This window comes from Pseudorca crassidens, chromosome 18, assembly GCF_039906515.1.
Source record: "Pseudorca crassidens isolate mPseCra1 chromosome 18, mPseCra1.hap1, whole genome shotgun sequence".
Classification (NCBI taxonomy): domain Eukaryota; kingdom Metazoa; phylum Chordata; class Mammalia; order Artiodactyla; family Delphinidae; genus Pseudorca; species Pseudorca crassidens.
In genome coordinates, this window is record NC_090313.1 from 32,113,134 (window position 1) to 32,140,015 (window position 26,882).

The 26,882-nt window shown below is 36.8% G+C and overlaps 1 protein-coding gene across 7 annotated transcripts in view; it reads left to right on the forward strand.

Annotated features, from left to right (window-relative positions):
• The window catches only part of KLF12 (KLF transcription factor 12), a 448,013-nt gene that overhangs the window by 140,112 nt on the left and 281,019 nt on the right, over positions 1 to 26,882 (forward strand). For all 7 annotated transcript variants that reach the window (XM_067713504.1, XM_067713501.1, XM_067713499.1 and 4 more), the window contains one exon: positions 2,119 to 2,182. In XM_067713504.1, the coding sequence (XP_067569605.1) occupies positions 2,150 to 2,182 (33 nt within the window). In that variant the 5' untranslated portion in view covers positions 2,119 to 2,149. The remainder of the gene's footprint in view (positions 1 to 2,118; positions 2,183 to 26,882) is intronic.

Consider the following 26,882-nt stretch of genomic DNA (forward strand, 5'->3'; position numbering starts at 1 on the left):
GTCATTGACTGACTGATCAATTGATGGGGTTAAAGCTGGAATAAAATGAAAGACCACTTCATCTTACAGGCCAAGCCCATGGAACATGTACATTCTGGTACATTTCATTTAAGGCTTTATGAGTGAGTGAACTGTTTTTTCTGTTCAAATGTATGGAAACACACACAAAGGAGACCTGGCTGGATACTGCCTGTGTAGACATTGGCACAGAATGGGTGCTGCTAAGAGCTCCAAGGCGTGTCCCCTCTTGAGTGTAATTCCAAATGAAAAAAAAAAGTCAACTGTGCCTAATAAGCTGGCTTAACTGAATGCCAAAGAAAATCTGCCTCATGAAATGGAAATTCTGAAGCAAGTTACATAATACTGAGAGAGAATAAATAGGAGGACTTTTAAGATCTATCCAAATGGGGCAAATGGTGTATTGTAATCAGAACTCTCCAATACAGCAATATTTAATTCTATTTGGTGAGATCCAAATGGTGTTGGGGATTTGGAAGCTTTCAGAAATCACATAAATATTTACTTGGTATTTGTATAATTTTTGAGTGACATATCTTAGATCAGTTTTTAAAAAGTTACTTGGGTATTGGGTAACATGGAGCCACCCAAAAGTATTCATGTTAGTCGTTCTGCACATTTGTATCAGCTATAAAGAGGGAGAACAGCATTCCTTTAACAATCTCTTAGTTGCTAAGAATAATAGAGCCAACTGCTCCAGCCGGAACATTTGTGACTTCTCTTTCTTACATTAAATTTACTTCTAAAGCAGTTTCTGCCATTTTCTCCCCAGCCTTCTCTCCCTGTTGCATGCCTTTCCTTTTCTCCCCTCCTTCCCTTATCTTTATACAGATTTTCATATCTTGTGCCCAAGATCTGTCATAGCGTCATAGCTGGAGTTTCTGCCTCTGTTTCTTCATTTCTCCATTTTGCCCTTTACATCGCTGCTAAAGAGGAAGCAAAAACCAAAACTGTTCATCAGCTATTACTTTTATTGTGTCACTCCACTAATCAAGAGCTTCAAAAATTGCAGAATTAAGGTTTTCTTTTTCTTTCCTCCAGTGGAAGAATGTTACCAACATGTGGAACTTTTTTCTCATTTTTTAAAATTGAAGTATAGTTGATGTACGATATTATATAAGTTACAGGTGTAGGATATAGTGATTCACAATTTTTAAAGGTTACAATCCATTTATAGTTACAACATATTGGCTGTTTTCCCTGCGTTCTACAACATATCCTTGTAGCTTATTGTATACATAATAGTTTGTACCTTTTACTCCCCTACTCCTACGTTGCCTCTCCCTACTTCCCTCTCCCCACTGGTAACCACTAGTTTGTTCTCTTTATCTGCGAGTCTGCTTCTTTTTTGTTATCTTCATTAGGTTGTTGTATTATTTAGATTCCACATGTAAGTGATATCATACAGTCTTTCTCTGTCTGATTTATTTCACGTAGCGTAATAGCCTCCAAGTCCATCCATGTTGTTACAAATGAAAAAATTCCATTCTTTATGGCTGAGTAGTATTCCATTGTGTATGTATAGCACATCTTCTTTATCCATTCATCTGTTGTTGGACACTTAGGTTGCTTCCATATCTTAGCAATTGTAAATAATACTGCCATGAACATTGGGGTTAGCGTATCTTTTTGAATTAGTGTTTTTCTTTTTTTTTCAGATATATATCCAGGAGGGGAATTACTGGGTCATATGGTAGTTCTATTTTTAGTTCTTTGGGGAACCTCCATGCTGTTTTCTGCAGTGGCTGCACCAATTTACATTCCCACCAACAGTGTATGAGGGTTCCCTTTTCTCCACATCCTTGCCAACATTTGTTATTTGTGTTCTTTTTGGTGATAGTCATTCTGACAGGTGTGAGGTGATATTTCATTGTGGTTTTGATTTGCACTTCCCTGGTGATTAGCGATGTTGCGCATCTTTTCATGTGCCTGTTGGCCATCTGCATGTCCTCTTAGGAAAAATGTCTATTCAGATCTTCTGCCCATTTTTTAATTGGGTTATTTTTTGATGTTGAGTTGTATGAGCTGTTTATATATTTTGGATATTAACCCCTTATTGGTTCTAATTATTTGGTTTTTTTGTGTGTGCTTTTCTTGCAGGATCAATGTGACTCTGGAAACAAATGGATGAATGAATATCCATATGAAGAGGAAAACAATAAAGGTTGGTTAGTCAAACTGTATAATTGCAGTGGCAGTCCTATTTTGAACATTAATTCTGGGCAGTTATTCTCATTAGAGCACTTCTTTGTCTGACTGTGAGACAGAGGTCAATGGTTAGAGACATTCATCTATCTATAAAGTGTAATTTTTTTTTTTTTTTTTGCGGTACGCGGGCCTCTCACTGCCGTGGCCTCTCCCGCTGCGGAGCGCAGGCTCCGGACGCGCAGGCTCAGCGGCCATGGCTCACGGGCCCAGCCGCTCTGTGGCATGTGGGATCTTCCCGGACCGGGGCACGAACCCGTGTCCCCTGCATCGGCAGGTGGACTCTCAACCACTGCGCCACCAGGGAAGCCCTAATTTTTGTTTTTAAACCCTTAAATATATAAAAAAAATTATAAAGAGGCAGCCCTTCTTTGTTCAAGTCTAGCTGTTGTCAGTTTCGGGAACTGAAGCTGGTTTAAGAATCAACTTTCAGATAATAATTAAAAAATGGAAAAACACTTGATACAACTGATCACTGGGACAAAAACAAAAAAAGCCAGATTTTGTTCAATTCCTACCACAAGCCTAAGCCTAATCCTAGTGCTCTATGGCATATGATTGCTGTCAATGCTGTCCTCTTTGCAGCTGCAGTCTTGGCTTTCATCAAGGGCATGGGATGATTATGAAAGGCTTTTAACTTTGTTTTTTCACAGACAAATACTGGTGTAAATTAGAGGGTAAAAAAATCCTGGGAATTTCAACAGTAATCAAGTGCTGGCTATCACTTTGTAGTATTTATTTGAACTTTTTGTGTACTTCATACTGGTCATAATATAAACATCATCAATTAATACTAAGAAAATGACAATATGTTAAACCATTTCTATTTCATAAAGTCTAGTACAGAGGCATGTGCCTCATAACTCTTTATATAGCTGCACAACACATACAGTTTCATATTTTCCTTCCCCCATTGCTCCTGCTACCTTCAAATAAATGTACATCATGTCTTTTTCTGCCAGCCCAGTTTCATAGATACTTACAAATGATTTTCCAGATTATATCTTTCACTTGAAATTGCCTTCTTCCAATTCAGCATCCATTCATGATAAAAAGTCTTAACAAGTTAGGCCTAGAAGGAACATATCTCAACATAATAAAGGCCATATGTGACAAGCCCACAGCTAATATACTCAATGGTGGAAGTACAAAAGCTTTTCCTCTAAGATCGAGAACAAGACAAGAGTGTCCGCTCTCACCACTTCTATTCAACGTAATACTGGAAGTCCTAGCTAGAGCAATCATGTAAGAAAAAGAAAAAAGTTATCAGAATTGCAGAGGAAGATGTAAAATTGTCTTTATTTGCAGATGGCATGATTTTATATATAAAAAATTTTAAAGACTCAACCAAAAAAACTGATAGATATGATTAATGAATTCAGTAAAGTTGCAAGATACAAAATCAACATAACAAAAATCAGTAGCGTTTCTATACGCTAACAGCAAAGTTTCTGAAAAAGGAATAAATTGATTCAATTTACAATAGCATCAAACACAGTAAGGTACTTAGGAATAAATTTAAGGAGATGAAAAAGAATACATTTTAGGAGATCTCTATGCTGAAAACTACGGGACATTGATGAAAGAAATTGAAGAAAACACAAATAAATGGAGAGGTACCTCATGTTCATGGATTGGAAGAATTAATATTGTTAAAATGTTAATATGACTGAAAGCCATCTATAGATTCAGTGCAATCCATATCAAGATTCCAATTATGTATTTTACAGAAGTAGGAAAAAACATTTCTAAAATTTATATGGAACCACAAACAACCTTGAATAACCAAAGAAATCCTGAGAAACAAAAAATGGGAGATGTCACATCACACTTTCTGATTTCAAGCTGTACTATAAAGTTATAGTCATCAAAACAGTATGGTACTGGTAGGAAAAAAACCAACAAATAGACCAATGGAACAGAATCGAGAGCCCAGAAATAAACCCAAACATATATGGTCAACTAATATTTGACAAGGGAGCCAAGAATACTCAATGGAGAAAAGGCAGTCTCTTCAGTAAATCGTACTGGGATAATTGGATATACATGTATGAAAGAATGAAATTGGACCCATATCTTACACCACTTACAAAACTTAAGTCAACATAGATTAAAGACTTAAATGTAGGACCTGATACCATGAAACTACTACAAGAAAGTACAGGAACAAAGCTTCTTGACATAGGTCTTGGTAATGATGTTTTGGATATGACACCTAAAGTACAAGCAACAAAATAAAAAATAAACAAGTGGGACTACATCAAGCTAAAAAGTTTCTTCACAGCAAAGGAAACCATCAACAAAATGAAAAGACAACCTACAGAATGGGAAAAAAATATTTGCAAACTGTGTATCTGATAAGGGGTTAATATCCCCGAATAGAAGGTGCTCGTACTACTCAATAGCAAAACCCCCCCAAATAACTGAATAAAATAATGGTCCTAAGTCTGAATAGACATTTCTCCAAAGAAGATATCTGAAAGGCCAGGAACATAAAAAGATGCTCAATATCACTAGTCATCAGAGAAATGACATATCACCTCACACTTGTTAGAGTGGCCACAATTAAAAAGATAAGAGATAATGCTGACATGGATGTAGAGAAAAGGGAATCCTTGTGCACTGGTTGGTGGGACTGTAAATTGGTGCAGCCACTATGGAAAACATTATGGAAGATCCTCAAAAAATTACAAACAGAACTACCATATGATCCAGCAGTTCCACTTCTGGGAGTATATCCAAAGGTAATGAAAACACTAACTTGAAGAGATACCTGTACCGCCGTGATCATTGCAGCATTATTTATAGTAGCCAAGACATGGAAGCAACCTGTCTGTCAACAGATGAAAAGATAAATAAGATGTGGTATATATACACAGTGGGGTATTATTCAGTCATAAAAAATGAGGAACTCCTACCATTTGTGACAATGTGGATGGACCTTGAAGGCATTATACTAAGTGAAATAAAGACAAAGGCAAATACTGTATGATTTTACATGTATGTGGCATCTTAAAAAAAAAAAAAAGCCTTCCTTTTTTCCTTGCTAAAATTTCTCCTTTGTTGTATTTGTTTCTGGAAAGTTTTTAGTCCTCTAGAGGGAGTTTTGATTCAGAGATGATATAAGGTAGATTTCTGGGTAATGTTCTTTTTTATGATCTCAGTATTACCTATATGGGTACATTTACTTTGTGAGAATTAATTGTACTGTGTACTTATTTGTATATGGATTAGTGGTGTGCTAGTAAACTGGCTCTAGGGCATGGGGTGGGGAGGCCTGATCTGTAATATTTGTCAATTCCCATGGTGTAAATATTCCCACTACGGCTGGTTTCAATGGTTTAACAAAGAGCTTGCAAGATTCCTTAAAATTTAACAATTGGCTCTCATGAGCTGGAGATGAGCTAGCTCCAGCAAACCATTGATAATTTCATGTATAATGTAACGTTAAACAATTTTCTATACTCCTTAAGACAAATAGGGCAAATGTAGTAAATTCAAATTTTCCTGACTCATCGCTGCGTAAACATGGAAACCTTCACTCATTATCATGCAGAAAGTACTTATCCCTTTTCTTACGTATGATGTTGATCTTATATTTATGTTTTCATTTGTAATTAAATTTTTATGTTTGAATGGATCAGTGTCAGCTTTGTAAGTTTATGCATTTTGACAGTGTCATTGCTCTGTAACTAATTTTATGACAACTGAAGATTATCGCAAAGAGAATCTTTGTGTTAATACTTACCCTGAGGGTAGACTGAAAATATTATCTTGATTAAGTATAATATATTATGTGTGATTCATTCTAAATGATCGTGCCTCATAGCTCATAATTCATGAGTTCAGAAGTCTTTATAGAGGAAGGAGCAGTGAGTATTTCACTTAATGTGTTTGTCCCAATGAATTATGTTTTTCTTCTTGCTGTTCCTTATATTTCTCAATCTGTGTTTTCAGTTATAGATGCCTTAGAACAAAGAGTACATTGATGCTTGTTTTTAAACCTGCTTGAATCAGGTGTTGTTAGTTTTAGTAAGGTCTGATTCAGAGAGAAAATTGCAGTTTGGAAATTTATCTCTTCTATATTTCATGTATATTCCCAAGGTCAGTTTTAAGATGACGTTTTTAAAATGTCAGCAGTGGATGCAACATTGCCACTGTCTACATAATTGAAAAGGGATTTGAATATGGCTCTTAAAACTATTTTGTACATTTCCAGTTTGCCAGCAGTGATAAAATCTTGCCAAGAGCCACAGAATATCATGCTATGCCTTCCTGCTTATGCTCTAATATTTAAACAGCCTAAATAGCATTTGTAAAATTTATTTTGTGGCCGTATCAATAGTCTTATTTTCAGGTGCTGTCTTCATCTCCTCTTTCAACCAGTCAATCAATCAATTAATCAATAATACATAAATATATTTATATCAAAATATGTGTGTGTGTATATATTCACATTAAGTTCTTTACTCAGTTTTTAAGTTCTTTCTTTTACTCCATTTCATTGCACTTGGATTTGTCACTTTACCATTTGCCATTAGATAACATTAAATAAATTCTAAAAAGATTCCAGTTATCCATTATTTTCTATTCACATATATCGGCATAAAACCTTGTCTATGTGCTCTTTAACATATTTTAGCAGTTGCTCTCATTGTGAATGTTTGTGGACCTGACTCCACAAACCTGGCTTTGCTCCATTGTTTTCCATCCATTTCAGTATGTTTCCCAAGTGCTCTCAACAGCTGGTTTAGAGCAGGTGTCCAAAACATATGCATGCATATACATTAGTCCAGCTTATCAGACTTCATGTTCAAACTTTTGCTCTGTGACTACTTCTGATGAACAGCTGCTTAAACCATTCAGCGTTAACAGTGGGTAAGTTTTCCTTTTTTGGATTTGGAAAGCAAGAGGACGATAGCAGGCCTTTCTGGGAAAGCTTTAATTCCCTACAGAAAAAAAGTTTGCTTCATAGCGATGGGAATATATAGGGTGGTTACTTTAAATTTGTTTTCCATGAAGTTTCAAGGCTCTTTCTTCACTCAAGGTAGAAAGACTGTAATAGCAACAATCCAGCCTTTCTTCCATTTTGAGCTAAGTAGGCATAGTTGTTGAGAAAGCCCCAGTTGATGTAAGTGAAATATATTGTCAGCGCTAGGCCACTGTACATTTATGTAGAGTAGCTGCCTGGGCAGTAAACATGGAATCACAAAAAGTCAAGTCTTCGCTCTGCAATTCTCTGCCTGTATGATCTTGGACCAGTGACTTCTTGCTGAATTTTAATTTTCTCAAGTGCCAAGTGGAACTAATAACACCTGTCCTACCTATTTCAAGAGTCGTTATGGGGTGAAAGAAAATATGACATATTTATGAAAGTAATTCAGAGCTGTAGAGTTCTAAAAGTGTGGGTCGCGCTTGCTACTATTATTTATACAGCATAAGACAGAGATTCATGACTTTGTTGTATGACGTCACATCACAAAGTCAAGTATCTTCAGAATTGGAAGTGCCCACAAAGGTCATTGACTCTAATCTGTGCTTGGTACATGGCTGTCTTTCCATAAGAGTTGGTTGGTTACTTCAGCGCTATATCTTGAGTACTGCTTGGAATTTCCTACTGCATGTGGCAGTTCATCCTGTTTCCAGGCATATCTAGTTATATTAAAAGTTATTCCTTTTATTGAGCCTAATCAGTAGATGTGATAATGATCCAAACTAGTAGGTGTAGAGCATATTTATTAAAATATAGTCCTGCGTGAGGTCATTCTTCGGTGAAGTCCCATCACCCTTGGGTATCTGATTTCTTAGACCTGGGATACGAGAACAAAATGATATACAGGGATTTGAGAAAGATTATGCAGTTATTGAAGTAGAATAATGGCTTTATTCTTTGAAAAGATGATGTATTGCTCATTTGAAAACATTAAAGCATGCAAAGTCCCATCACCTCCCTGTCTCACACCTATTAGTATTTGGTGAGCATTTTTTGCAGCCTCTCTGTGTACGTATATACAAGTAAAGAGAGATGGTTTTACAAAAATAGGATCATATTTGTACTTTGTATTTCTAATATAGAGTTATTTTTGTTTGCTTCTGATGTAATGGAAGAAATAGAAGCTGAGTTTAAACCAAAGGAATTTATTATTTTCAAGTTAACGTCCTTTCACCAAAGTGATGCTATCATTTGAGAATTAAGAGAAAAAGAAAATAAAAAACTTTGAGTTCTGATAATTCTGTGGATTTTTTTTAATGACTGAATTTAACTTCAAACATCTTTTGACTTGTTGCTGTGAAAGATGGGTAAATTAATGACATTTCTCACTCTTTTCCCTCTTCTTGTTTTACTATCTTCTTAAAACTTAGGTTTATTAACGTTTATTTTCTGATTGTTAACTGTAATTATCAAAGCCAATTAGTATTAATTCTTATTTTTCTCAGAAATATGGAAACACTACTTTACTGTCATCTGGTATTTGGTGTCCCTGTGAAGGCTGAAGCAAACTGGTCTTTGCACTTGTTCTTGTCTTGCTTTTTGTTCAGATGTCCATGGACTATTTTTAGTAAGCTAGAAGTTCAGTAACTTCATCAGTTTTGCTTCTTGGTTTTTATCATTCTGTGTCAGTTTTTCTTGGATCCTCCCATTCAGCTCTGAGAAGTAGACTCTGTTTTTATGTCTTCAGATTTAAATATTATATTTAAGGTGTCTTTTCTATTTGTTCTCTTGTTTAGTAACCCTGAAGATAGGTATAATGTTTCTCCTTGGCGTTTTGTATCTGTGGTCTTCACCTTTAACGTTTTTATTTCACTTAAATGTGCTTTCCCAGTCAGCATTTTTTCTTACTATCTTTTCAGTCAAATTCTTTGTTACTTTTTAGTTCCTGGAGTTAATTATCATCTCTGTAGTATTTCATAACTCTGTCTGCTTACTTTCATCTGTTTCACATGTCCTGCATTTTAACATTTGAGCCCTGTACTTTCCTGAATATTATTTTCTTTTAAAGCAAGACCCTTTTGTTTGAACCATTATTATTTTTGAGCCTGTGAAGTGGTGCTATTTATCCAAATTCTTCATCTGTTTCCTTGGGTAATTCTTCCTGCGGTGTTTGTTCTTCACTGGCCTCTTGCTTACATTTCTCTCTGGCTTTTAATATTTGCTGCTTTCATGCACAGTTCCCTTGTGGCCTCTCTCTGGTTTTTACCTATCTTTGAATGGGGCCGGTAGTTTCCAGTATGGCAGGTAGTATTGTGGACAGGGGCACCAACAGTTTTGGGCATGTGCTAGATGAGTCCAAATCTTTGTCTTGCGTTTCTTGTTTCAGATACTCTAAATAAAGGTGTTACTTCCAGAGTCCTCCCTCAATTGCCCTTGTACAGCAGAGCCTCTGGAGACAAAGGCTCCTGCACTTCTGGCACTTCAGTGACCCCCTGGATGATGGAGCTAGACTCTAGAAAATGCTGCATCTGTGTGTTTGCTCTCTTAGCACCACTTTCTCTGCTTTCACTGGATAGGCCTTTCATCGCTGTGATCTTCACTTTTAGGAAATTGCTCCAGGTCTGAGGAGGTATGCATCCGTTCCCCGAGGACTCCGAGATTTCAGTCTTCGATGAGTATGTTTTGATTGGCAGTCTGAGTTTCTGACTGTTTTTACTTTCACTTAAGATGGAGTTATTCTCTGTTTGTTTGTTTTTTCTAAATTGGCTTTAAAAGTTTTCAGTGAGTTTTAAAGGAAGGGTATAAAAATGCCTTAACATCACCGTTTCTAATAGGTAGCATTTTAGGTACATTTAAGGGACCCATGGAGACTGTTGAACTTGCTGACGTGTTTAAGAGCTTGGCTCTATATGCAGGCCTCCTGGCTTTCAGTCCCAGCTCTGCCAGGGCTTCACCTGCTTCTGTAGCTCATTGTCACACCAGTCCTATGTGGATGACGATGATGATGATAGTAGTGTCTCATCCATACAGTTGTCATGAAAGTTAAGTGAGTAAAATGCTAAAGCGTTCACATATTGTCTGGTAGTTACTAAGTGCTCGTTAAAATAGCCATTTCATCATTTTAAGTCACGTTAATTATGTCCATTTGCTTTAGGAAGATTTGCTGTTCAGGCCAGTAATTGTATCTATATTGTTTCCTTGGACTGAGGATACTGCTGGAACATACCTGCATACCAGGGGGTACCGGGTCTCTGACTTAATATGTCAGCTTCCAGTTTCAGGATCTGACTGGGGACTTCTAAGTTGTTGCTCTGTATTGATAAGAAATAGATACCTCTGGCTTTCTCTCGGAGGAAATAAAATCCTTGCACTCACTGGATATGCTCCAGTGGTTGGTACACATGCTATTCATTTCCCTCACAGAATGTTGACAGCTTATTTTGTAGTAGGCAGGGTTCTCCAGAGAAACAGAACTAATAGGATATATATATATATATATATATGTATGCATACACACATATATATGTGTGTGTATATATACATATATATATATATAATATATGTAATTTATTGTAAAAATTGGCTCATGTGATTATGGAGACTGAGAAGTCCCGTGATCTGCCATCTGTAAGCTGGAGACCTGGGAAATCCAGTGGTGTAGTTCCAGTTCAAGTCCAAAGGCCTGAGAACCAGGGGAGCCGGTGGTGTGAATCCAAGGCCAGGAGAAGTCCAGTGTCCCAGCTTAAGCAGGTGAGAAAGGGCTAATCCTCCCTTTCTCCACTTTTGGTTCTATTCAGACCCTCAACAGATTTGACGATGGCCTCCCACACTGAGGAGGGCCATCTGCTTTACTGAGTCCACTGATTCAAATGCCAATCTCACCTAGAAACACCCTCCCAGGCACACTCAGAAATAATGTTTAACGTGGGTGCCCTGTGGCCCAGTCAAGTTGATCCATTAAATTAATCATGACACCTATGCTGTAGTCTGATTGAATCTAGTAATCTTATACTTAGAGTATGTTATTTGTTAGACACAGGCCTACAAAGCCAAATTATATTTAGACCCTGTTTTCAAGGCTTCATCATCTCAGGGACAGGCAAATGAGCTACTACTATCTGATATGATTAGTGCTACAATATATATAATGAAACCTAGGGAGCTGGTGATGGCTTCACTTGTGAAGTGACCTTTGACCTGGGCCTCGAATGATGGTGTCACATTTTCTGGAAGAAATAGGAGTAAAAGTCACAATTTTTTTGTTCAAAAAAAATTCTAAGTAAACACAAAAGTATATTTTCTTTCTCTTGGTCACAAAAGTGCCCTGCAGAATTTCCTTTTGGAGTTAAGGATAAATGTAATACTCAGTGATACCATTAAATATTTCAGCTAAAATCTGTTGAGGCTCGTTTATGTGTGCAAATGATTTTCTCTTTGCTTCCCCCTCTGTCTCTCTCCCCTTTTATGTCTCTCTCTCTCTGTCTCCCATGCTCTGGTGTACTTTTGTGTTCTCTCTCTCTCTCTCTCTCATTTTCATTCTCCGGCCCTTTGATTATAGTGGCTCTTCAGCTAAGCTTTATGTCATCCTGTTTAGGGTACATTACCCAAGTAGTTTATATAATGCGTTTTACTAGAAATTTTCAGGAGTGATCATAAAAATGATATGAGCATCTTTTAAACATAACCATTTTAGTTAACCAGTTTTGATTTAATGAGAACATCAGAGTATTAAAGCAACGTAGTGATTGATTATTGAAAGCATTTGTTGAAATATAATATCTATCTGGTTAATTTTGTTATTAACAACATCTGTGCATTTAAAAAAAATTGTGACCTCTTTCGCCTCTCTCCAGTTGATGTTAGCTGAGAATTAATCTCTTACTGTTCTCTAAAGAGACTTTTGTTTAATAAAATCATGAATGATTATTGACTCAACAATGAGTATGATTCTTTATCTTATAGTTTAGTCCTTAGTATACCTTAAGGCCTAATGGAAGTAAGACTCACAAATATTCCAATTTAAGAATCAGTTGGTTATTCATATTCAACATGCTTTTTTCCTGGAGCTAGGGTTGGCTCAGAGGAACAGAACCACGGGAATGGTAGAGAATATGGAATTTAGTATCAGGATTTGACCTCGTCTGATTTTAGGAGCTAGTTAGGCAAGTTAGGTGTGGTTGTTGCTTCTGTATTTTGGGTGCTAGGCCTGACGTCAGCAGGGCACGCAGTCAGGAAGAAAGGGTGACAGGAGGTGCTGGAGAGCAGGGATGAACGGAAGCCGTGAGGGTGAGCTGAGCCCACACAGACTCCTCACTGCTCACCAGCCTCCATCTCCTTGAGGATGCTGCGAACTGCAGGGGAAGCTGGCGCCTTCTCCGAGTCACAAGTATCTCGTGTGAGAATCAGATAAGCTGATGGAGATTTGGGGGGCTCGTTCCACCCCTGAGGCAGCATGGTGTGCAAGCACAGAGTGACAGCAGGCACGAGCTGCACCCGCCCCTGAGCCCTGCCTTGATCTTCTAAGTGTGGTGAGAACACGAGGGCTGCCGCACTTCTGCCTTCTGCGTCTCACCACGGTGTCCCTTATAACCCAGGAGCTGTGGAACCCTGCAGGGAAGACAGTGCTGGACCATGCAGGTGGAGCTCAGCTAAGCTGTGACAGTTCATACCCAGCACTGAGTCCCACGTTGCCTGTTCTCCCCATTTTCCTGCAGGAGTCTCCTTCCTCACCCTTCCCTCCACCTGAGTGTTGTATGTCGTACCTTTTCTGATCCACGTCCTCTTTCCTTGATCCTTCCATTCCCGTCCGAGGACGGAAGCACTGTCTTTGGGACCCAGGCTTGTAGTGGAGATGATGTCGCACACAGAGAAGTCTCACCCGCTCTGGACAACCACCTGCCTGGATTCACTGTTTTTGAGCTCTGCTCACCTCTTGAGGAACGGCAGGATCGTTTGTGGCCTCATGTGGTACTTGACTCGTTTTTGGTGTCAGTAGTAGCTGAGATCACTCTGCTCCCTGGATTTTGACTGTCCATCTATAATGTAGTAGAACGGTCAGGCTCAAGCCAGGGCCGTGTGGCCATGGGGAGCTTTGAGAGCATAGGAAGATCGAACATAGCGTGAGAAGAGGGGAGATTCTGATATAAAATGGTGGAAATTAGGTGGGTCATCCGGATGTTAGGGGCTTATCCAGCTAGTAAAGTTCAGAGTAAAATTATGAGCAAGAATGAGATTGAGAGATTATATCCAGAGTAAGAATGAATGATGCCAGGGCCAGCGTACGTTAGAGGTGAGGGTGACAGGCTGTAACTGAACAGAATCGCTGGAGAGCAGCTAACGAGGAGGCATATGTTAATTCACGCCCGGTTCCGGACAGGAGGCGCTAATACTGGAGGGGAGGATGGGGGGCGGCGGGGGGTGGTGTCAGAGGGCAAAGGGCAACACCAGCGGGACTGCCGAAGTAGTGGCACCAAGAAAGGTGAGGCCTGTGCAACAGGCTGGAAGGGCAAGTGGCTCGTTATCTCACAAGTCGACTCTCCTGTGCTGGGAGGTTTCCCGGAGGTCTGTGTTGAGCCCTGGTGCAGGACCAGGAAATCCTGTATGATGGGCCTTCCTGGAACAGAGGTAAAGGAGAGCATTTGGAGAGGTGGGTGAAGGTAGACAGGGAGAGGGTATTAGCCCTTTACTGGGTTCGGGGGGAAAAAGAAGAAAAGCTTTTGAAGGTAACCTGCCTTCAGTTCCCAGAATTCCATCCATAACCCCAGAAAGGACTTGACTCTGATATGTGATTTAGAGTAAATTCAGAAATAGCATTCTAATCAGATAGAGAGTAAGAACAATTAGGTTGCTAAAAAAAGAAGTTCAGATACTGGTAGAATATGCCAGTTTATATTTTTACATTTACATGGTGTGTGTGTGTGTGTGTGTGTGCGCGTGTGTGTGTGTGGAAGAGAGAGGTTGATTGATTCTAGTTTATGGGTAACGCTTGCTAGATTTTTCTGAGTTTTAATTACTTTTTAAATTTAATTACTCCATTCCTTTTAAATTGAATTGCAGATCGAATTCACAGTCCTTAAACACCAAGATCACATGAATTGAGACACTTGATCTGGTTATTCCCTTTGTGGACTCAGTTTTTTCCAGTGGTGACTACTTTTCACGGAGATTAATGTCGCCAACCTATAGATATGAAGGACAGAGTATCTTATTTATGCTTGTAAACTCTTCTCTCCTCCAGAATATACTCATTCTAAAAAGGAGAAAATGATGGAAATAGGTGGGTGTCTGGCTTCTGGCTAGATATGTTATTTCCATCCATGACAACTTTTATCATTCTCTGACATCCTGAGGGACTTGCGTAAGATTGCACTGCAGTTAGTAGAACGGCGTACATTTAATCTTTGTTTCGAAACATTTATCTGTACATCATTTCTAAAAGTGCCATTTAGAAAGGCCCCAGTAGAGAAATAATTGTGGAGGAGCTACTTGTGACGATATTTGTGTGGGAGGAGAGGTTGAGTGATTACAGGTAGAGGAGAGTAAGCAGAGTTTATTGTTTTAAGCAACTAAATGATTTCCATTTATAATTTCTTCTGGTTCTACTCTAGGACATCTATGCATCTGAAATGCTTGCTTGTCTAACTAGGTAATCACTGTATCCCCACCTCACTTCTTAATTCTCCTCATAGAGTTTGAAGAAAAACTGAGATATCAGATATTCAGAGGTGGCGGCGGGCATGCAGTCTGGCAGTTCCCCAGCCCACTTCTGGCCAGCTTGGTGTAAATAATCAAGGGGCGGCAAAGAGAGAAAAGGCCAAGAGATTTCTGTGTTGCAACTCAGTGTGAATTGAGGTCTCTTCCCTGGTTCTAATCAATTATGCAACAGCATTTATTTTTTGTTCTGCCAGAAACAATATACATTGTTGTATGTAAGAATTTAATTACAGTGGAGAAGTCTCTAGTGCTTTTTGAATGAGAAATTAAGTCTCCATCTTACTTTGCCTCTAACTGTGAAACAGATACTACTAAAGCCCCAGCAGAAACTGCTGGTAACGTTAGTTGCTCTTTCCATGTTGAAATATGTTGACCGGGTGAGAGGGGAGACTAAATGGGACCAGTGGGTTAGCGAATTGTTATTCTTTTTATGTTGGCTCAGTCTTGTTCAGTAGTTCAGGATGCAGGGTCTGTGCTTCAAAGGGATGATGTTATTGCTGCCCTCAAGAGCAGCTTCTTTCCAGACTCACAGATGCAGAGAACAAATTAGTGCTTACCAGTGGGCAGGGGGGGCAGTACAGGGATGGGGGAGTGGGAGGTACAAACGAGTGGATGTAAGATAGGCCCAAGGATGTATTTACAACATGAGGAATATAGTCAATATTTTATAATAACTGTAAATGGAAAGTAACCTTTAAAATTATATAAAAATTAAAAAAATTAAAAAATAAAAAAAGAGTAGCTGTTTTCTAGATTTTTCTTCTCAAGCAATGCTGAAAATTTCAAACATATATCTTAGAAATGTAGAAATTTGGAGTTGGATGTTTCTATAAGAAATATCTCATTCAAGTGGATTAATGTAAATAGGAGGAAAAAAATCAATAAAAATGAAGCAATTTGCTGAAGGTTATGGTTACATAGCCCAGTGTAGAGGGGTAGATTTGGGAGAAAGGAAGGCTAAAGGGAACGTGGTGACTTGCAGTTCACGGATTTTTAAAACCCAGTTTAAGCAAGTAGGTTTAACTTTTGCCTATTTTTGATTTTAAAGCAAAATGGATGGATATCTTTTTAATGGACGTTTGAATAAACGGATGGATGGAGGATGAATGAGGATAAAAGAAAGAGAATGAGAAAGAAAATGAGTCTGATCTCTCACTTTTTCCTTCTTTGAAAAAAGTGTTAAAGATTGTCATCATGTGATCATGTGCAATGGAAGAGTGACAAAGATGAGGCCCTGAAAAGTTGGCAAATGGGTCACACAAAACCTGAAACACTGAAAATTTATTAAGGTTGACTTTTCCAGTAAGTGGAAAAGTGGTTGAGGGAAAAGGTCTGGTTTACAGGAGCTAACTATGTGGAAAATGGCAAGGCAGGATTTTCCTAAACAGTTACCCTACACAGCTATGCTGATGACATGGCAAAAATATTCTGAATTTACTGCTCAGACTATGGTTAAATAAAATAACAGATATGAAGAGGGTACTTTCCTATACTAAATATTTATGATTATTAGTCTATGCATCTGTGGTAGCCCCAAAATTTTATATTAATGTATCTAGCAACATGATTTTTTTTAATGGATAATATGCTTTTTTTTTTTTTTTTTTTTTAGTTTGGTAAGTTGAGTGTTCTAAGGATTTCCCCTCTACTTTTCTTCTTATGCTTTGGTGTTGCAAATTAAATTTTGATTCTTAAAATAATTGCTTGTGTTGTGTGATGACTATGTAGTCTTAACAAAGCAAATTCTAGCTAACAGTCATTTTATTTCAGAATCAATAACTTTGAAAATTCTTATTTAATCAATTTAAACAATGTGTTTCTAGTTGAAAGAGTAGGGGTAGATGCTTTCTTGAAGTTATGAAGTTTTTGGTAGATGTAAAAGAATATATGTGATGGATGTATATGTAAGTTATTAAGACATAATGATAAAGAGAAACCCAACTTAAGAAATAGAATGTTTCCAATATTTTTAAAGACCCCTTTTAGTTCCAGGCATGAGCATTATCCTGCATTTTTTATTGTACTTTCCTTGCTTTTTATAATGCTTGTCATCATATATAAGTATGTATTCAGGAACTATATATTGTTTACTTTTACTTGTCTTGGGACATCAGATGAGTAGTGCTATACTCTTTTCCTTTGTAACTTGCTTTTCTTACTCAAATTTTGTGTTTTGATATTCATCCACACTGATACATGTAGGTAAAATTATTCATTCCCACAACTGAATAGAACTATATTATATGACCATACTGTAATTTATCCATTCTTCAGCCATAGACATTTTTATTCTTTCTAGCTTTTTTTGCTATTTTAAACAATACTGCTGTGTACAGTCACTTAAATTGTCCTGGTACACAAGTAGAAGGGTTTCTCTGGAGTATATCTCTAGGGGTAGAATTGCTGGATTGTAGAGTATGCACATTTTGAGCTATACTAGCTAATGCCCAGTTGTTTTCCCATATTGTTGCAACACTTAAATAGCACTGTTTGATAGTTCCATTTCTCCACATCCTTACTGACTCTTGGTTTCTGCTGACATTTAGAGTTTTGTCAGTCAGGTGTGTGTTAAATAGTGTTTCCTTGTGGCCTTAATTGCACTTTTCTATTACTAATGGTTTATATGTTTACTGGTTATTTAGTTTCATCTGTGGAATTCCTTTTCATGTGTTTTTGCCTATTTTTCTATTGAATGGTAGTCAATTTTTTTCTCGCCTTGGAGTAGATATTCAGGGCTAATTAAATGTGTTGAAAATATTTTCTCCAAGATTGTGGACCGTCTTTTCACTTTTATAATATTGCTTTAATTTTTGATTTGGCTGAATATATATTTATTATATGGTTAGTGTTTTTCTATGCACTTTGTCATGATAATTTTATATAGGATGTTTGTATCTACTAAGTGAGATTGGCCTGTAGTTTTCTTTTCTTATAATATTCTGACTGGGTTTTGGTATCAATAGTAGAATCTTTTTTCTTTATTCTTTGAGAGCATGTGAATAACTAGAATAATCTTATCTTTACATATTTGGTAGAACTCACTTGTAAAGCTATTTGGGACTGGAGTTTTCTTTGTGGGTAAAATTTGAACTTGAAGTTCATTTCCTTTAGTGGTAATAAGACTATTTAGGTTTTCAGTTTCTTCTTCAGTCAGTTTTGGTAAGTTGTGTATTCTATAAAGTTGTTCGTTTAAGTTTTCAAATTTATTGGCATAAAGATTTTATTAGTTTGCCAGAACTGCCATTACAAAGGACCACAGACTGGACGGCTTAAACAACAGAAATTTATTTTCTTACATTCTGGAGGCTAGAAGTCCTAGATAAGGTGTTGATGGAGTAGATTTTTTCTGAGGCCTTTTTCCTTTGCTCATAGATGGCTTTCTTCTCCCTGTGCCTTCACATGGTCTTTCCTCTGTGTACCAATCATATTGGATTAAAATGTACCCACTTGACCTCATTTTACCTTAACTACCTCTATAAAGGCTCTGTCTCCAAATACAGTCACTTTCTGAGATACTGGGACTTCAACATAAATTTATGGAGGACACAATTCAGCCCATAGCAAGGATGTTCACAGTTGTCCATTAATTATATCTTTAATCTTGTTGTATCTGTACTTATGTCTCTCTTTTCATTTTATTTGTTTCAAAATGATTATTTTTATGTTTTTTACTTCTCTTTTTACTTCCTTTGGTAAGTCTTATCAGGGATTTGTCAATTTTGTAGTCTTTTCAAAAGCTCCTTTTGTTGTTGTTTCCTTCTATTGTATTTTTGTTTTTTATGTATTCTTAGTTTTTATTTGTCTTTAATTTTCTCTTGAGTTTCTTCTCATAGTCGTTGTCTGATAAATTTAGTTACTGAACTAATTAATTTTTAACTTTATACTCTAAGGATTTCAGTATAGAATTTCTCTCTAAACACGGCATTAACTGTATTTCATGAGTTTTGATATGAAGTATTTTCTATATCATTTAGACCTATTTATTTTCTGTATTCCACTATAATTCTTTTCTGAGAGTCTTGAGTTATTTACAGATCTTCTTTGACTTATGATGAGATTATGTCCTGATAAACCCATGATAAGTTGAAAATATCCTTGGCAATTCCCTGGCGGTCCAGTGATTAGGCCCCTGTGCTTCCACTGAGGGGGCCCGGGTTTGATCCCTCGTCAGGGAACTAAGGTCTCACAAGCCAAGTGTCATGGCCAAAAAAGAAAAAAAAATACCCTAATTCAAAAATGCACTTAATATATCAATACCTAACTAACCAAACATCATAACTTAGCCTAGCCTACCTTAAACGTGCCCACAACACTTAACGTTTTACCCACCTGGGCACAGACGTGCCCAAGTTGGGTAAAATCATCTAACATAAAGTCTGTTTTATAATAAAGTGTCGAATGTCTCATGTAATTTATTGAATACTGTTACTGAAAGTGAAAAACAGAATGGTTGTCTGGGTACAGAAAGCTTGTGTGTTAATTGTTCACCCTCCCGTTTATGTGGTTGACTGGGAGCTGTGACAGCTTCCACTGCCCAGCATCACCAGAGTATCATACTGCATATCACTAACCTGGGAAAAGATAAAAATTCAGAATTCAAAGTATGGTTTCTAGAGAATGCATATTGCTTTCACACCATTCATAAAGTTGAAAACTCGCAAATTGAACCATTGTAAGTTGGGGACCCTCTGTAGAAGTTTTAATTTACAAATGTACTTTTAGTTAATTTTAAATTACCAAACATTAGCTTCATTGTGTTGTATTTATAGCATGTTGTCTGCTTGCTATTAATTATTTATAGTATTACTATATGGCCTACTTCAAGGACAATTTTTGTAAATGCTTTGGATTTGGAAAGAATGTATGTTCTCTTATTGTTAGGTATATCGTTTTATATTTGTCCAGTAGATAAAGCTTTTAAATTGTTTTGCTCAAAATCTTTGTAGCCTTACTGATTTTTGCTCGGCTAATCTATCCGTGACTGAAAGAATGGGTTATAATCTCCATTTCTTGGCTAATCTATCCATGACTGAAAGAATGGGTTAAAAATCATGACTCTCTTAGTTTCTTGTTATTTCTATAAATTTTGGCTGTGTATATTTTGAATTATGCTAATAGATGCATACTCATTTAGAATTTTTTAATACTCTTAGGAAATACACCCTGTGTCTCATTACTTAGTCATTTTCCCTTCCTTTCATAATGCATTTTGTCTGTATGCTTCTTTTGTCTGAATTTACATATTCCAGCTACTTAGTTATTACTGTCTTTCAGCATTGTGAGGACATTATTCCATTTCACTTTAAATGCAGTCAGAGTCTTTGAAAGATTGCAAGCAGGAGGTTCATATGGTCGAGTTCTGCGAAAATGGCATGGACTTTTGTATGGAAAAGGCATTGGAAGGTTGCAAAAACCTGGAGTTGGGCTATTATAGGGCAGCATGAGATGGTGGTGGCTTGGCTTGGGGTCTTAGCACCTGAGATGGAGATAAAGAGAATGTATATGATTCAGAGGGAGAATTAATTGACAGATGTTGGTGATGGATGTCAAGGGTGATGTGAAAGACAATGTATAAATGATGAAGCTTCAGTTTCTACCTTGAGCAACTCATTCCTTGAAATTATCATTTATCAATTTTAAAGTAGTGGAGTACTGTGCTCCTTCAATTCATTTTTGTACATGTTGCATTTATTTTTCAAAAAAATGTTGAGGGTCTCTGAAGAATAATTTTCATACTTGCTGCTTTAGAAAGAATAAAAATAAGCCTATTCGTGTATGGGGATGCTATGAAAGAGCTTTCTGTCTAGTCCTATTTATTAATTCCTTAACTTTTTTTTTGATGACTCAGTGTGTGCCAGGCACAGTGCCACTTTTTCTGGGCTTGCAGCGGTAAATACGGTGAGTAGAGTGTGTGTCTGTGCTGAGTTTAGTAGTAAATGCAGATCAGCACAGACTCATGTATCAACACAATGTGGGAGGAGCTTTGGTGAGAGAAGTGTTCCGTTCTGTGACAGCACGTGGCAGGGACACCCACCTAGATATGGTCCAGTAAGTATGGTGAAGATTTTCAAATGAAAATGAAGCTTAGACTAAAAGAGCCCCACCAGAGAAAAGTTAAGAACTTTGGAGAAAGAACATAGGCGAGAAGGAGATTATGACAAAGTTGAGGAACTGTTAAAAAATCATTAGGATTTGAGAGTAGAGTGCTAAGAGATATAGTACCTGTTTGAGGAAAGGAGGACTCAAATTATGTTGGTGCCTTATAACTTAAAAGTTTGGTATTTATTGTGAAAACAGTGAGGAGCTTGTGAAGAGGTTTAGGAGAGAAATTGACATGACCAGCTTTGCATTTTAGTGAACTCTTGAGTATATATAAAAAGGATTGGGTTAGGAAGTAAGGGTGGACCACCAGATAAAGGACTGATGATGATACTTGATACTGTCTTGAACTGGCTTTAGGCTTGGCTGTGGAGGTGGAGAAAACTGGATAGATTCGGAGGATATTTAGGAGATAAAGTGATAGATTTAGTTATTCAGTGTATGTGATGTTGAAGAAATTAAGGAAGTCAGAAATGGTAGCAAGATGGGGCTTGGGTCACTGGGTGGATGGTGCTACTGGGAGGATCAGGTTTGCAAAACATGATGAGATCTTTTAAACTTTTGAGATTGGAATGCCCTGGGAGAAACCCAAAGGGATTTTCCAGTGCGTATATTTGGGCCTGTTGCTCAGGAGAGAGTTCTGGGCTAGGAACTTAGGAAGTCAGTGGTACATTGATGGCGCTTGAAGCGGTTGGAGTGAATGATATCATCCAAGTAATGTTTATGGAAAGAGAAGAGAAAAGTGAGAGGGTCAGCATGGAGAGAATTGATATAAAACAAGTACAAAAGGGTATAATATAATAATATGATGAAATGCAGTAAGAAGATATAAACCATTGATGGGATTTTAAAGGGGGTAGTTGCTGTTAGGAGAACAGGAAAGTCTTCACGTGAGATGATCATTGAAGAATGATGGCTAATATTGAATAATTGTGAAAGAGAATGATTCAACCAGAAGGAGTTATACAAGCAATCACGCAGAGGGAGGAAAAAAAGAGCATAACTTTAGAAACCAAAGAATAATTTAGTTTAGGACAGAACAGAAAGGTCAGTTGGGGCCATTTTATAAAATACCTAATGCATTATAATGTTAGAGTATAGTTCAAGGTATTTGAATGAATTCCATTAGTGTGCCTTGTAAAAATGTCTGTCTCTTATTTATTTTATTAACCATGAGGTCACAGTTAACAGTTTGTAGGTGTTTTTTATTCTTACTGTATTTCCCCTTGATGTGATTAATTGAAATTCTTTTGAGATGCTTTTTGAAAATCTGTTTCTTTTTTAAAAGAAATACTCAGGTTGTATTTAAGGAAATTTATTAACACTGAATTCACTCATCTGATTTCACTCATTATGTTATATAAGTAAGCATGCATTAATTATTAAACTCTAGTGTTTAGAGGGAAAAAAAAGTGGTTGAAATGATGAAAGGTAATTTTAGACATACCTGAGTTGGCAGGTCTCAAATAGTAACAAAAAATTGAGGGTGAATAAGTGGGATAAACTTTTGTCTTTCCAAACTTTCTGCATACATTTTATTAGGACTTCTAGAGTTAAAAGTATACTTTTGAATTACAAAGTAGATATGTAGGTGATTGGAATTTTAGATTTTTGGATGAAAACACTTGTTTTATTAATGGAAGAATTAATATTTTTAATGAGTATACAGTGATAATGTTGCAGTTGAAAATTCAGTTCTTAAGTGTCAAGATTGCCTTTTACTGAATCAATTGAACAATTAGCAAACTTTATCGACTGTGTAGAGCTCTCTACCTGAGCCTCTGGAAAAGTAGGACACCTGTACTGTGTTCTTAACAGTTCATCAACTAGTTAAGCAGCAAAAGATTTAAATCAGTTAAATTAGTTTGATGTTCATCCTGGTCCTTTTCCATGGCTTTTTCATCCTGAGTTGTTTCTTTTAATTTATCTCTTGGTCGACTAGATTTCATTGTCAAGTAATTTTCAGAAAATATCATAACACCCTGCATTCCCTAAGATATTTTATGTTTGAGCACATTAAACAGCTGCTTTTATACCCTAAGGCCAGGTTGATTTAATAAAAGAATTGGACCATACTTTCCCTCAGAACTTTGTAAAACTTGAGTGCTGAAGTAGTCCTTTTGCCATAGCGTCTGTTAATAACTTGTTTGGCTAGATTCTATTATTGAATAGTTTATTTTATGAAGGACTCATGGATGCTGTGTTCCCTGACTTCTTGCATGTTTCAATATCTGTTTCTTTTATATTCAAAGGATATTTTGCTTTGTTGTAACATTTTGGGGTCCTACTAAGAAATCTGTAGACATGGCTTCTTTGTCTTCCGGCATTGAGTGTTCCTCCTATAGAACAGTGAGGCTAGTCTGACCTCCTCACCACGCCATGGGAGTGAATTGCTCTTTTCTGCCTGAACACCTGCAGAACGTTTTTACTTTATCTTGAAGTTCAGTGACTCAAGGATATAATTCTTTTGGATCGTTCTGTATCAATTTTTAACTGTTATTGCAATCTGTTCTTCCTTCATGTTATGGAAAATTCATACTATCATTACTTGAAATATTTCTCTAGCCAGTTTTTGGGTTCTTTTCTACAGAGTCAGCAGTTTTCAGTTTGTTTTTCATGCTTATCTTTTCTCCATTAAAAAAAAAATGTATTTATCTTTCTCCTCTGTATTCTTTGGAATTAAGTCCTTTTTTTAAAAGATCAATAATTCAATTTTTAGCCATATCTTCTCATTTCTAGCCATGTCACCTCATTCCCTTGCTGTTTTTATTTTATTAGTTCTGAATTGATAAATTTTTGATCTTCTGTTTGTTTTGATCGCTCTGCAACATCTTTTTAATTTCTGTTATTTCATCATTTCATCTTTGATCCCCTCTTCACTGATAATCCTTTAAAAAAAATCCTGCTATAATGGGAAGCTTTTTGTTTTTAGGTTGTGTTTTCTTTTGGAATGAGTGCTTTTTCCCTCCTTTCCTCCCCTTCCCTCCCATTCTTTCTTTTATTACTTCCTTTATTCTATGATATGTTTCCATATTTCCTGTTTTGCTTCATCTTGTCATGTAAGCAGATAGTCCGTTTGCTGAGATGCAGTGTTGGTGAATCTTTCTTTCCTTCTTTCCTTCTGTGGTTGAGACCTATCTATTTTCCCTTGGTTGCTACGTATTGAGAATTAGTTGTCCCTTTCATTTTGCTCTAATTCCAGGTGAGGAATGGGATGGCCTTATTGTGGGGAATGAAAGAAGGGAAGGGCTTGGCAGTGTGAGCTGTGTCAAAATGTTCTGTGACTTCTCTCCCCAGATGGCCGTGCGTACACAATGATGCCCTTCAAAGGAGATCTCAGATATAATACTTCCTTACGAAAGCATGCAAACTATTTCTGCACCTTTCAGCTAAGGGGCACGGAGCTAGTCTTTAGGGAGCGTGGTGGTGTTCTGTTTCATCCTGTGGCTTTCCTGTTTACACGTATGAGCCCTGTTGCATACATCTTTACTTATTCAAGAGCTGAAAATCTCTCCACAGGGTAATTATTTTAAGTATTTAAGATTACTTTGGGCCCTGTAGGAACATCATCAGCTTTAAATAACAATGTCATCTTATACATTTTCTAGAGCAAAACATCTTCAGAAGTACTGAAAGGGCTTTGCATTTCTCCTGTATGTATTGCTGTTGCACCATTTCCTGTTGCCAACATAGAAACAACTTACTCTAAAGTGCATATCATTTAAATTATTAGCTCGTTAGGCATCCTGGTTTTCTGTCATTCTTGGTGTTTCAACTTAAAATGAAGTATTTATAAAATAGGTACATAAGCTGTATTAAATCATTATGTCCGGCACCTCGTAGAAACTTTATCTCAAGGAAAGGGAATGATCCTTTTTTGGTGCTGACATAAATCCATTCTCACACGGGCAAAACGCAATCACCAGTGTGCTCCTGGTGATTCATTAAGTCTTTGGAGTGCAGAAGGGCAGTGGTGGGTTACTCTAGGGTGAGATTTTAGCTGGGAGTCTGTCACCTCCTATCGATCTACTAGTTATTTGTTTCATTTATGTTTGAAGATGCTCCACTGCAGCTGTGACGACTGTGAATTCCATATGAGTCATACAAGATGAGAAAATAAACTGAAATGTATACAGTTTACCAAAAAAAAAAAAAAAAAAAAAAAAGGAAGTCAAGCTTCATGTGCAGTTTATTATGGTTTAATGCAATTGATGTTATACTCCCTTCTACTGAGATGGCCCGTAAGGAAACTATTTGTCATCTGTCATAAAGATTGACTATCTGTGACTGAGGAACCACCATGCTGTTCTAAATGATTATTACTAATCAATCGTATTGATAATGTTGTTGATTGGATTAATTATAGGGAATCAAACTTTGAAGACTATTTTAAAGACTGTCCATACTTCTTTAAAGGTACATTCACAATGAAACTGTATCAGCATAATGGGGAAAGTTTCATTTATTGTCAGTGTTTCTTCATCCCGATTACTCAAAACTCAGTGTTAGAACAGTCATAAACTCTCAAGCTGTAATTATATTATCTTTAACAGGTTGCTGTGATTTTATATACTCATGCATTTAAAATTTTTTTCTCTTCTTTTTCTCAGAGTAAAGATTTCAGAATTTTAAAGTTTTCTTTGGCATCATAACTTTACATCATTCTTTTCCCAAAAGTATTTTTTGTACCATTAACTTTGATTTAATAAACATTTATTGATTGCATAATACCAAAAAATATGATTGATTTGGCCAGTGGAGTTGTGCAACCAGTTAATTTGTGAGTGGGAAACTAGCAAACAGACAAAAAATCTTTTAAAACTCCTATCTGTTCAGCTAGGAAAAAAATCTATTAGCTGTATTTATTTGTAGTTCATATTGCCACCACGAACGTATGTCATCAGTAGTTATACACAAAATCTAGAAAATTGGTGGTGATGAAACCTATTTAGCCACTGTTAATGAAGAAGTTTCTTTGTTTTGAGTCTCAGGAGAAATATTCATCATGCATTTCTTAATCTGAGGCCTTAAAGGAATCAACTTCATAGTTTACGGTTTAGTAACTTTTTCTGTCCTGGAGCATGTCATCATATAGGTGAACTAACCTGGAAAAGGGTGCTGTAGCCCAGATAAATTATATATGCATCACAGTGTTGCCTAAGAACAGGGGTCAATAGTTCTCCGGTCTCTTATGGTATATTATTGTGTCTTTATGGAGTCTGGCAGCTTATCAGAGCCTCTGTCTAGCTTTTGGTCCCAGAGTTTTATTTTGTTAAGGAAGTGTATGTATTTGGATTGCATTATGTCTCTCCCCCAAATTATTAACTTCAGTATAAGAACCCGTAAATGTGTTTGTAATTGATTGCTTATTAAAACGATCTGGCAAGTGAATGGTTTAATTTATAATGCTTATTAACTTCTTGACTCCCTGCTTGATTTTATCTTTCTTTGGCATCTATTTTTATTGATATATTACATATTTTTAAAAAATAGCCCAGTTTTTTATCCCTTGCCAAGTTCTGGTAACTTTCTCATTTTGTGATATTAATGTTTATAAATTTTTACCATTTGCAGTTTGTGTAAACTTAACTTTGAAAACCACTAACAACTCTTTTGTTTTTCATGGACGCCCTCCCACAGTTGACATTAACATTTTTTCTGCAGCTTATGAAATTTTGTTTAAAAAACATTCCCTGCCCTTCTGCTACTTCTAGCCCTTGATTTAACCCACTAAAAATGGGTACTTTTGATAGCATCTGTACTGGGAAATGATTTCCAAGCAAAACATTTGTTAGAACACACAAACGATTTATTTAGGTACATCTCAGAGCGTAAATATTCGCTTCAGCTGCCAGTATGTGCTTTATTGGCTAATGTTTCTGCAGTGTTTCCACCTTTTTATAGGCTGGCGGCC